The following is a 13114-nucleotide window of genomic DNA, read 5'->3' on the forward strand; positions in this document are numbered from 1 at the left end:
CAAAATCCTCCAGACTTTTTACAGGCGAGGTGCTGCAGGAGCTTAAAAGCTGCAGAACCACCTCAAGGAATTCAAGTGTGTGAGCGTCCTCAGATTTACACAAAATGAAAATCTGGGTGTAATTTTTGATTTGGGAAATATTTTAAGTTAGTCCTGAAAGCGTGACTGGTCTCTGTCTCCACACTCTTAGGCACCAAATTCTTTATTTTAGTACCTAAACTAGCTAGAGAGGCTTTACAGTGGCCAAACCTTAGAATAAGAAAAAGAAATTAATTGCTTTCTCTCAGCCATTGAGGACGAGTCAGTTGATCTGCATCCAAGGCTCTTTATCCTTTTGATCTTCAAAGGTAGGCAAAATTTGCAATTTTGACACGTCCCTCTAAAAAATAGCCAACGGGCTTTGGGCCTACACTTTTTTTTTTTTAGATTATCTTCACATTTAGTCTCAAGAGCTTTTTCTCCAGAGGCCACCGGTAACAGCGAAATTAAATTAATGTTTTGACCGAGTGCGACTGTACATGTTGTGTACATGGCTCTCTAAGTATTTTCAGTTATGTTTTGTATAAAGAGATTATGAATACGCAGTGATAAGCTAGGAGCACTGAATCTGCTGAGCGACTGCTCTTTTAACTTCAAACAAAAGAAAAACGACGTTTCCTTCTCTGTAATGAGAGAATCATGACACTTACCTGGCTTCACGCGCAGTTTTGTAAGAATTAAATGGTGTCATTTCCTACTGAAATTTGTAAATTTTATCCATGTGGGATAACACAAGATTTTGTGCTTTGAGATTAAAATGATCCGTTTGCAGTATCCAACAGAATAAAATAATTCCCACCCTGTCAACTATTAATTATCTTTTTTTTATTTGTTCTAAAAACAGTAGGCTAAAATCCGGCAAGAAATAGAAAAAAATATCTCAGCTGAACATACAAAACCTCATAATGAAGGAAAAAAATATATTCCTGTACCACTTAAAATCTACAAGGTTTGGGAGGAAAAGCATCTAAGTATTTTCCAATTCTGAAAACAAGTCAGATGTGTTCGTGGAAGCAGTCCCCTTAAATAAGAGTAAGCACAAGAAACAGATGTGCAAGCACGCAGAATTTTAAGCTCTAAGAGTAAACAGTGTGTTTTCCATCAGAACTGTTGCAATCATGCAAATCTTCAAACTCTTCTTGGAGTCCAACATTGACCACTCAGATTAATGAATGGAGCAACAAGGACACCTTGAGGCAAGTTGGAAAAATGCAAAATCTTCTCTTTCACATTGATACGGGAGGACTTGGAGATGGAAGGCGGAATTCCTTGGAATTGCCACATGACGTAAATGATCAGCTCTTAAAACTTCAGCAAAATCCCACGAGTTCCACAGAGTATTATTAAAGCAGTGCTTGGTCAGCACACCTGAAACGCTAGAATATACGCTCACCAATGAGGTTAATTCACTCGCTCATCCTTTTGAAGACAGACCTGGTTTTGCCACACACTAATCTTGTTCTGAGTCGCTTTTCTCCTTGATACAGAAGTAAGAAAAATTCCTTCCCACTGCTCAGCGTAGTATTAGACTGTACATATTGTTAAAAGAAAAGTACAAAAATAGTGAAAAGGTTTCTGATGAAGTATTACATGCAAATCTACACAAAAAATTAAACTTTCAGAGTTCTTTGTCACTCTCTACAAATTTCAAGTATTCCTTCAACTTTGTACCTTTGAAAAACTGATATAACAGTAAATGTTTTTAAAAAAAAAAGGTGGGAGGAGGAGGAAGAAATCTTATACTTCTTATTTTCTTTAAGATTTTTTTTTTGCACACGAAAAAGCACTTTTTTCTAGTAGAGCCTTTAACTTAGAACCGGAGTTGTGGGGCCGTTTGTAGAGCTTTCTGTTCCCTTAGTGCTCTCTGTAGCCTTAGAATCATCACATACTTCAGAATGCTCATTTTCCTCTGGCTCTGACGGGGTGAGATGAACAGTGATCAAATCAGTTTCCTGATCTGTTTTTTCTACTTCACTGCAATATTCGACTTTATCTTCCTGCTTGCTGTTCTTCTTTATTTGTCCGTTCTGTGCAGGGTAGGTACTGGCAATGGTGTCATACAGAAACTGGTAATGTTCCTTAAATACAAAGAGAAGAAGTTAGCATGAACAGAATGCTCAGAGCTCGAGAAGAAATACAGATTCCTTCTCTGTATTCTGAAGTTTCAGGAAGGTAGCATGTAGTTGAACATGCAAGACTGCATATGAAGCAGCGTCCGCAGTTTTTGGCGTTCAGAGTGTTGCTTCTATGTTTATCCTGATTTTATGCGTGTGTAGTGTCTCTGTAACTGCCTGCATCAGACGTTCCGAGTTGAGTCACTCAGCACCCTCTTGGTTCACAAAGTCCCCAAAATACGTTTTTTAGAGTACCTCAGCTGTAAACACCACTTATTGTAAGGAGTCTAGGAATGGCATCCAATAACATGCCCCAAACCGATGACACCCAGGTCTGGTTCGTTAGTAAATGCGCAGTGTATGCACAAAGCTACAATTCCTCTGGAGTGACGGAAACCAAACAAGCCGATGGCTGCTAGACTGCGAAATGGAGTTAGCCTCCCAGCTCTGTAGAAGTTAAGGGACACTGTGCACGTACACCCCTGAAACAACTGCAGAAACATCAATTTATGCAATTTGTAATTTTATAATATGCAGCCTTCCACAAAGGTGTTACAGAATTGCAGCTCTGGACATTTCCCAGCGGTGAGTGGCTGTGAACGTCCCCATCAGAAGTAGTGTTCCTGATGCAGAACTGATGCGTAAGGTTACGAGGATACTAGTGACGATAATAAGTAATCTTGTAAATTTTTCTGGTAATTCAGAAGATTTACTTACAAAGGTGGAGACCACTCCCAGCCTGGTGCGCCGAAGAGCTTTTACTACTTGGAAAACATCTATTGCGCCTTCTATTTCTGCACTTTCCAAGAGGGTCATTAAAGCACAAAATACACCAGTCTGCTGTGATCCGTCACTAGAAGACAATGTAAAATGTACACATAAACTTAAAATGTAAAATCAACAAGTCCTCTGACTAAATGTTAGATGTATTTCAAAGTCTATGTAATTAATTACATTTCCAAAACATTTTTTACAAGACTGAAATTGTTACAGTTAAGAGTATCTGTAGGACACACACAAGACATCTAGAGGTTACCTGGATCTCATGTGGTCACTTAAGGGGTAAGAGAGAAATTAGAAGCTTCGGACTCACCTTGTCAACAATTCTCAGTAGGATTATCCTCTGTTTTAGATGCAAGGCTATTCCAGGAAATGGTCCTAAAAAAGTGGGCTTATGTGCCGGTGCGAGAGATGAACCTAAAAGCTCTGCTGGATCCTCATTACTAGTAAGCTACAAGAGCACTCTGACCTAGCATGTCTTCTCAAAACATCTGTACCAGGCAAAAGCAGCTAGCTCTGACCACCTACCCCACGCCCACGCTTGCCAAAGAGAAGTGCGCTCACTTTTCAGCACTACAATCAACAAGGTCAAGGTTGAGCTATTCAAGGAATCTTCTAGGGAGAGCTGAGTCTCCAGACACATAGAAAGGCTTGTGGGAAAAGCAGGCATCCCAAAATTGTGGTTGCTACCTGGATCCAGAACTTAGAGCCAGGTTAAGGCATGTGCTGAATTCAGACCCACCGGCAGTGGATGACGAGTGGGACACTGCGGGCACTCCTGTTGTCCTCAGTGGCTGGTCTGGCTGGAATTTTTTGCTTCAGGTTGAGAATCATGCTGACTAAATCTTTGGGGTTTTCTGGAACATCCAAGCCGCTCCACTTGTGGTACTGATACTGATACACCTTCTGTGTTTCCTTTGTCTGAAAAACAGCAGTGGTGTTGTAGTCAGTGTTCAGGTTAAAATAAAGATTCATGTGGTACTTCTACTGCAGCCGATTTACAAAAGAAAAATTATATTCCTGAGGAACTGCATGGTGATGTGCATTCTACCTCATAAACATGAGGCAGGTAGACATCCAAGCTCTGCTCAAAGTACAAAAGGCAGCTGACCTCCTGAGACTCCACTCCCACCATCTCAGCAATCCACTAAATGGGAAGTTTGAGCTAATTTACAGCATTTATCATGTTTGGCTGCTGGTCTGGAAGACAAAAATATTGCCATTTCTCAGAGCAGGAGGGAAGTGCAGTGGGAACTGTCCCTTCTCTTTCTTTAGGTTAAGATTTTAACAGGGAAACAAATTTAAAACTTCCTTTTGGAATTTGCAAATAAACTTTACCTTCAGATGTGTAACATCAAATGCACGTATGGTATAGCCAGGACAGCAGCTGACATCTGTCATTTGAACTTCTATGCCATCATACGTTTGTTTTGCTTCTCCCCAGTACTGTGCACAGAGTTCCTGAAATGGAAAAAAAGTACAAGCCAGTGCTTACTATTCAAACGTGCTTTAATTTATCTTCTACATTCACTCACAGAATGTATTGGCTTTAAAGTATTAGGAGCGTCATTCTATTTTAAAGTATAGCATCATACACTCTTCCTCTCAAAAATTCACTAGAATGGAAATTAAGAAGGTAAATAATAAACCAAATTTTATTGGTGTTGTGGTTTAACCCCGGTCATCAATCAAGTACCACGCAGCCACTCGCTCACTCTCCCACTCCCCAGAGAGATGGGGGAGAGACTCGGGAAGAAAGGAAAACTCATGGCTTGAGATAAAGACAGCTTACTGGGACAGCAAAGGAAGAGATAATAATATATATGTATTATGATAATAATAAAAAATATAGGGATAATAATATATACAAAATGAACGATGTACGATTTCTCACCACCTGATGACCCAATGACCAATACAGCCCATCCCAAACAGCAATCACTGAATGAAACCCAAAGCAATCCCAGAACAATTCTGAGCGGCGAGAGAAAAAAGTGAGCAAGTTGCCAACCCCCACCTATATACGGCACATGACATCTATGGCATGCAATACTTTCTTTGGCCAGTTTGGGTCACCTGTACTGTCTGTACCCCTCCCAGCTTCCTGCACCGGCACATTAGTGAAACCTGGGAAGCTGAAGAAGTCCTTGATATCTTCAGAAACAACTAATAACATCAGTGTATTTTCAACACTCTTCACATACCAAACCCCATACTAAATCCAAAACACATCAGCTACCGGGAAGAAAATTAGCTCCAGCCCAGCTGAAACCAGGACAACTGGAAATCCAAATCCCTCATCCTATGAAACACCCTTAACTGGAGGAAGGGAATGAGAGAGTGCAGTGCAGTGTTTTCTTTGCACCCCAAATATGTCAGTGTGAAGACGGTGCCCTCACCTGATCCCCTTCTTTCAGCTCTGTCAGCATAACAATGACTTTGACTTTTCTTTGGACGATCATTTGCCAGAAGTCCGAGATAGTTTCCTGCAGTGGTCCCTGCGTTGCAATCATGGCTTTCGGACCCCAGTAACCCTATGAAAGACATTTTTAATATATATTTTTTAAAAATTCGTTTGAAATGTGATTGTCAAACAAGAGAACTCATTGTCATTGAAATAATATCCAGTGAAATAAACTAATGAGCCCTTTTGTTTATAGGGAAAACATGCCCATCACAGCAGGCAATGGTCTTACAGGAATTCTACGAGCCAAAGGACATTAAACTCAATCCTCCTAACTCCACATTGACAACGAGGTATTCTCATGCTGCAGTGGCTGAGACCTCACCTTGCCATTTTCTGCAAAGCATATTTTTAAGGGCTAAAACCTTTAATTCTACACAGCTGTTTAATTTGACCATTAACAAACTGAGTTGATACCTCACAAAGCTGGTGCAGCAGTCAGTTCACAGAGCTATCCAAAAGTAAAAAGACATATCCTAACTGTGCAGCATTCTAAAGGGTTCAGATAAACCTAAATGAGCTCGTAATTCCATTACTAAACATTTAATTATATACAGCTGTTTAATTTGACCACTAAGAAACCGAGTTTCACTCAGTCTCACTATTTTTAACTCTAAGATCATGTAAGAGAAAAAGTCATCTTACTACTGCAGAAAAATGTAGAAGATTTTCATGATTAAATGAATTTGCCAATCGACTGTCAGATCTTTCTCCCTTTTTCAGATAAATCTCATTCTACTTGTGAAGCCAGTAAGAGAACGAGAGCTCAAGCTAGAACATGGTTTTATTGCGAAATACTTATCGCGGATCCTCTAAATACATACAGTTATGAAGGAAGCATTGATGTATTTGCTTGATTCCTCGCAGTCGCTGTCCTCATCTGAGGAATCTTCCGAATTGTGGTCACCCTCCTTATTGCATTCGTCTTCGTGTCTGATTGGCACGCGGTTAAAGTCATCTGCATGAGACAAAGTGTCACCATCACGTCACACTGCTGCTCAGGCATTAGAGGGGGCTGTCCCCACATGCACGGGGGGAAACAGGTAGAAAAAGGCCAGTCCTTTCACAACAGGCTACAGAACAAAGGCCACTTTATTTGAAATAAACTTCCCAGTAATTCACATTTTTAAAAACCTATCTCTTCTTTAAAACACTGTAAAAAGTTTCTGCAGTGTTGAGAAAATTAATCAATCAAATACATCTCAGTAAGGTGATTTATTATCCTCATTTTTTCAAAATTTAGTAGGTTTTCTTACAGAAGATAACAGATGAAATAAAGGAAGGTTCACGGAAAACACTTACATGGAATTATGTTGGCATTCCTATTTTTGCTTTGATTTTCCTCACGCTTCCCGGTGTTCTGCGACCGCCAGCCTTTATAGGAAGGTAATCTCTAAAGAAAGAGGATGTTTGGTATTATGCTTGATTAAAACAGTTCCTGGGATCATTGTCCCCTCTGGACACCCACAGCCAGTGTTCATCTCCCCGTGCCTCACTTCTTACTTTAATTTTTTAAACTTTGGTCACATCTGGACTATAGTTTAGAAATGGCAGTTAGATGTACTACGGCACAGGAAATCATGCCCATAGACACAAGCAATTGTTCTGTGCTCTCCATCTTTGTTGAAAATATTAACATCAAAAGCAGGAATAAAATTTCATTAATTTACAGCTTTTTTTCATGAAGGTAAAGAAACGGTTTGTGTGCCAGAGAAACAAAATCGCACAGAAGTGATCTCTTATGTATGGTATCTCTCTCTCACGACTCTCGTGCAAGGCACTTTCTAATGTCAATGGGAGGTAAAGGCTCTAGAATGCAAAGCTTGTTTACCTGAAACTCTGCCTCCAGCAGAGAAGGATCACCCGGAGGATCTTTTCTTTTCAGATTGTTAAGGTAGGAATGCAGTTCTGAGAGACTGACCTCTGTTTCTCCATACTGATTGTACTCCACTAGCGCTTGATGGATAAGGATGTACTGTGACTGGCGTTTCCCGTTTGAAGGGTTTAGAAAGGAAGTTATTAAAGAGTAAAAAAAAAAAAGAAAACAATTAAGCATTAATTTTAAATAGGCATTAAATACAAGTATTAAGAATCAGAGTGGCTTCCAAATAGACATTTTGGAGCATGTTTGGAGCATTTTGGATGAAAAGTGTTCTGCAAATAAATGGAATGTAATTCAAGAAATACGCAACTGAGATTTGAAAGATCTGCAAAATGCTTAAATAAGTTAAAAACATGCATTGCATCAGTCCATAACTTTTGTTGTACTCTCAACTCAACTGAAAATCCCACCTAGACAGACAGGTTTTAGAATTTGAAAAGGAAGTTTGACTGTGCAAGCTCAATTTTGCATTTGTGAATTGTACGCCAAAAGCTGAATTATCAAATCTAAAATGTTCTTCTTGGCTTCCTTTTTTAAAGCCTGAACTTTAAAAGTTGAAGTTTCTGGAACTGAAGAAGTGTGTTGGAAGATTTTCTCTCTCTTAATATTTGTCAGAGGTATATTTTCTATAAACAACTTCAACTGAACTGTAGCAGTACCCAAGACGAGCAGCACACTTTGGAGAAATCCCAATGAAGCCCTAGCAAAAGGGAGTTCTAAGCAACAGGAGTTTTAGCAAGATACCTCTACTTGAACCATGAGGCACCGCTGCCGACGCAGCTTCACCACGTAGCCATAAACATCCACTCTGCCTTCTGCATCCAGTCCCTCCAGCATGGCATCAATTCCTATATACGTCCCAGTGCGCCCAACACCGGCACTGCCAAGCACAAAGGGATTTGGTTATCGAGGGGGAACGGCATCTCCCAGTCCCGCTCTGGGAGGGGAGCAGTCAGTGAGAGAGCAAAAGTGAAAATGTGTAATGATGCGGTATGAAGCAACTGAAAACAATCCTTGCTGTAAAATAATTTGCAAGACAATGATGAGTTTGTATTTTAAATATCTTTTAATGAAAGTAAGGCCAATATTCCCAAACGTGGTGCTCATAGCCAGCGCAGCCGGACAGTTATCTGGCTGCTGTCCAAAAGTCTGTGTATCCTTAGATTTTATCAACCTGAATATCCTTCTGCCTCACTCTCAAGTAATCAAGTCACAAAATTTGGGACCAGCCCAATACCTCTGCCAGCTCCTTTTTCTGAATAGCTTCACTTCATGTTCATTTACCATTAACATAATTAAAAAAAAAAATTATATATTTACCTGCAATGAACCACTATTGGGCCACTGAAAAAGTTGCTGAGAGCGTTAACCCTGCGTCGGAGTTTGAGAAGGAGATGTGGATCCTCAGGGACTCCATGGTCCGGCCAGCTTGTGAACTGTATATGAGTGACATCTCTTCCAGCTGTCCTTTCTCTTCCCTAGACAAAATGAAGTGTGGGCTTTTTACAATATATAGATACCCAAAGCCAAAATCAAGCGCAGATTTACAAAGCAGAACAAAACCAAGGGCAACAGTCATCAAATGTTGAAACAGAAATTTCAAGCGGTGTGCTGTAATGTTGTAATCCCAATGGTCTCTCAGGTTATGACGTTTTTCATATTCAATTTTAATTAAACAATATCCATGAATCAAGAATACACGACGACTCCAACAGAGGACAAGCAGGAGGTTCAAAGTGTTGCTAAAAATATTTTTTTCTCAGGTTAGCCTATGATCCAGAGCATAGTATGTCTCCCCATGTTATTGAGCAACAACTTGGCCAGTACATAGCTCTGCTTACTTCAAGGGGTAACAGGTTGGTAAGTCTCTTATCTCTCCTAGGAATAGCCTGCTGAGGGTACAATAGATTTAAAAAAAAAAAAAAAAAAAAAAAAAAAAAAAAAAAAAAAAGAAATTTAAACTGCAACTCAGACTTCTACCGTTTATAAGTAGATTCAAGAAAACCTATGATTTTCAATGATACTGGCTCTCTTTAGTCACTTGATTAAAGCTTAAAGCTTGTCTTGAGTCCTACTTTCATACGTTGCTGCTGGATTAAAAGAGAGCACATACATTTTGATAACCAGGATTCCAGAACAAAATGAGAAAGCCATCTCCATGGCGTTTTTTTACTGGCAAAGATTTAGTATGGCTATATGGGTGTTTCCCCAATAATTAACCCCCAAATTCTTACTCAAAGTTGAATTATCCAGTTGTGGCACAGTTATACATATAGTTATTTGCCATTGTTTCCGTAATTATACATCACTATTCCACCAGAACTGCGGAAGTCTCCACTTTCTCACCAGGGACAACTCTAAAATTCCACAACCAATATCAGTTTTATCTTCATTATTACGATGTCAGCCGAACAGAGAGCAGGCAGCTCCAAAAATTTAAGTCCTCAACCTGCAGCAGCTTCTCATTTCTAGGGTCAGATTGTTCTAGTCACAGAGCAATGATTTTGTTAACAGTTAATTCTTAACATGCTGGTATTCTCACTGTCTTCACACTGTTACAAGTTTATTTTAATCAGACCACTTCCTCAGTAAATTTTCATGCAGCATGAGACAGCAGAATAGGGATTTCCAGCTGTGATCATGGATCAAGATGGGTGGAGTCTGTTGCTTTGATTATTTTGCTGAAGATCTATCATCAGATTTATTCTTTGAGTCTTAATCCTTATGCTATGACTTATGCTCTGTTTACCCTCACTGAAATATTTTCACAAAGGACCTGAGAGGAGCGTTTAGCCTTAGATGGCAAACTTTGTTCTCAATAACGCGCAGAGTAACCAATATGATTTCAGATGTATAAAAGAGAGCAATTAATCAGCCTTGATGATTCGACACGTAGCCAAATGGTAATTTTCAACCATGTTTATAAATGCACTTGAGGTTTCCAGAATTTGGCATCGTCCCGCTGTACAATTATCGCGAGGGTAGAAAACGGTATTCTCTACAAGTCACATTAATTCTACTTGCAGAGGGTTAGGCTGAGATACACACAAACCAGTAAAACTTCTGTGGTAAAGAACAAGCTAAATATCTAAGGAAACCACAGGGTATTAAGTTTTCCATACTTAACAGCATATTGGCAATTACCTCTTAAATGCAGATTCCAGGGATCTAAGGAAAATACATTTCTTCTGGTAAGGAGTGGTACCTACATCTAAGAAGTTTTCTCTTAAGCTATATGATCCTTAGGGAAAGACAGTAGAGTATCTTCCATTGATAGCTGACTCTTCTCCTCTTAAAAGGTCTCTCAGCGATACCTACAGACTCCAAATAGACACTGCAATTCCAGTCAGTCTTACACTTTTCAATCAACTTACGTTTGTGATGTGTAGTTCCTGTATGACGTAGTCTGGACACGTTTTACTTTCATTGATCCTCACAATTATGTCCCCGTAGGTTGCAGAGCCATGCTCCATTGATGGCCAGTACTGCGCACATTTGTTCTGTGGAGACAGGAAGTTAGGTGAGCAGCAGGACAGCAGAGTGGCAGAGAGCGGAGAGCTAGAAGAAAGCCTGACTTAAAATAGACGGCAACTCAGAATAGTTTTTCCAGCTTCTCACAGGTCTTGTCCTCTCCTGAAAAGGCTGTCACTGCCTTAGGATGTCAGTGCTGAATAATTCCAAATACTCAACAATTCAGGTCTGACCTGAAGTTTATGCCCAAGGAATTTAACCTGGAACATAAAGTGGGGAAAAAGTCCTGTATGGTAGTTGAGAAAGTGAACAGCTACTGTTGCTGTTGCCTGCAGGCTGTAGAAAAGTTTGTAGCTACTTCTATGGCTTCTTTTTCAGTCTTCAGTGAGGGACGTTGGTCCTCCTGCCTGCCTACAGCATCAGCTTGGGGATGCTGTAAATCTGCATGCTGCCAACATTTTAATCTCTTAAAGCACTTAAAACAGCAGTTCCCCTTCATCTTGCTGTACCTGGAATAAGGAACAAAGGCAAGCCAGAAGCACTCAATCTTCCAGTTAAGGGAAGGGCAAAGCCAATGGCTAAAGAAAATCATCCCTCTGGGATTGACTGAGGGCATTGCCAGGATATCGGAAGATAATAGACATGAGAAGAATACAAACCATATCTTTTAGGACAGGTCTGTGAGGAGCTAGAGTTCTACCCGGATCCCTTTTCTGGATTTGTTAGCTGTAATTTGGAAGCTCACCCTCTGCTACCTACAGCTGTGACTAAAGTGACGTTTTCTGATAAGACTGGTGATTCCATATGGCAACGCCGTTTTGGCATGCTTTCCAACATAGGTTCTGCCACAACGAGAGAACAGCAAAGAATGAAAACAAAGTGCTAAGAGGAAAATGTAATTCACCACAGCATAGCAACCCATTCTGTTTCCAGACAAAAGAAAGATGGAAAGATGGATGGAAGGAAGGAAGGATGGACAGATATTTCTCACCCTCTTTCCTTCCTCACAGCGAGTCACCATGACAATAATTGTTGCCTTCTGTTCCCAGATCATTCTCCAGAAATCATCTGTGGTTTCATCCTTGGGGCCTGACAGGAGATATTTTAAGGGAGTTTTTCAGAGTGCAGCTACATGAAAAACACACTTGCCTTCTTGACACGCTTAGCCATGCAGTCAGAAAAGCTAACCAGAGCTCACGCAAACAGCAGCCATACACTTGATTTCTTTATGAGTGCTGCCATTAGGCTACAACATTTCAAAAGTCTCATCTATATCTTTAGTGCACAGCTGCAAAATCTGAATAAATCTGCCTTGAAGTACAATTTATTCATCTTCACAAAACTCCCTCAGTAAAAACTCCTTGGCAACTTTTTCACATTCAATTTCAAAATGTCAGATTTTCAATTTTTCTTTACATTTACTAATACTATTTTACTACTCTTTTAACAAAAAAAAAAATAGGTGAATAAAGAAAGTATGCTTTTTTAAGGTTAAGAATTACCTTGTGCAGCAATATATTTTCTTGGTTCTTTGAAGCCCTAAAAAAGTACAATGTTATCAACTTTTAGAAAGGAAGCATGAACAAATTAAAAGATTTGCAACTTTAAAAATAAATTTGATGTGCAAGAGTCTAATGTATTCAATGTGCAGTCTAATAGTACCAAATACATTAAAAAGATGGAAAGAACTCAAATGCAAGGCCTCAAAGGTCTTTGATGCACAAAATGTACAGACCATAGAATTTCTTCAATAGTGCCTAAGATTTTTTTTTTTAAGTAGAAGTCACTCACATCAATATAACTTGCATTGATATAGTCTGATCCTGGGTCCCCTGGGATCTCTGAGAGCTCAACACGGTTATGATCATCTGTTTAAATCATTTAAAACAAAATAATTAAATATCTCAGGGCACTAAGAAAACAAATATTGATCAAACATGCGAAAATTGTAACAAATACTCACATGGAAGGATATCAATGTAACGGTTTTTGTTCTGATTATGGCTTTTTTTGGCCTCCTTTATTGAAAATTTAGTGAAAACTCTAGGAATACTCTGTAAGAGACAATGTTTATTTTATTAGGTAAGCATATATTTGAAATAGCTTCTGCTTACAGTCAAATGCACATACTTCAAACATGCTCTTGAACAGAATTCCTCCAACCGCTTGGCTACAAATCCAAGGTATATTTTGAGCCAACGACAAACCTGAAATTCATCCAGGAAAAGTCTTCCTTCATCAGCAATCTTCCTCTTGTACATTTCCAGCAACTGCTCCGAAGGTATTGGCTCTATGTTCAGAAGTTGCCTGTCATCATCTTTAACTGTGTAAATACGTTGAATATTTATCGTTACTGACTGGATT

At 39.5% G+C, this 13114-nt stretch overlaps 1 protein-coding gene across 1 annotated transcript in view; it reads right to left on the reverse strand.

Moving 5' to 3' along the window:
• Positions 1-847: 847 nt before the first annotated feature.
• Positions 848-13114, reverse strand: part of PTPRC (protein tyrosine phosphatase receptor type C) — a 60778-nt gene continuing 48511 nt past the window's right edge. Inside the window, exons 17-32 of the mRNA XM_086754109.1 lie at positions 12958-13073; positions 12714-12804; positions 12542-12618; positions 12253-12289; positions 11742-11839; positions 10654-10779; positions 8600-8757; positions 8024-8159; positions 7229-7378; positions 6700-6790; positions 6222-6355; positions 5333-5467; positions 4272-4394; positions 3676-3854; positions 2871-3006; positions 848-2117 (exon numbers count right to left, since the gene is read on the reverse strand). Coding sequence (XP_086610235.1) covers positions 1845-2117; positions 2871-3006; positions 3676-3854; positions 4272-4394; positions 5333-5467; positions 6222-6355; positions 6700-6790; positions 7229-7378; positions 8024-8159; positions 8600-8757; positions 10654-10779; positions 11742-11839; positions 12253-12289; positions 12542-12618; positions 12714-12804; positions 12958-13073 — 2060 coding nt within the window. The 3' untranslated portion in view covers positions 848-1844. The remainder of the gene's footprint in view (positions 2118-2870; positions 3007-3675; positions 3855-4271; positions 4395-5332; positions 5468-6221; positions 6356-6699; positions 6791-7228; positions 7379-8023; positions 8160-8599; positions 8758-10653; positions 10780-11741; positions 11840-12252; positions 12290-12541; positions 12619-12713; positions 12805-12957; positions 13074-13114) is intronic.

The sequence above is a fragment of the Chlamydotis macqueenii genome, chromosome 8, assembly GCF_036417535.1.
Source record: "Chlamydotis macqueenii isolate bChlMac1 chromosome 8, bChlMac1.mat, whole genome shotgun sequence".
Classification (NCBI taxonomy): Eukaryota; Metazoa; Chordata; class Aves; order Otidiformes; family Otididae; genus Chlamydotis; species Chlamydotis macqueenii.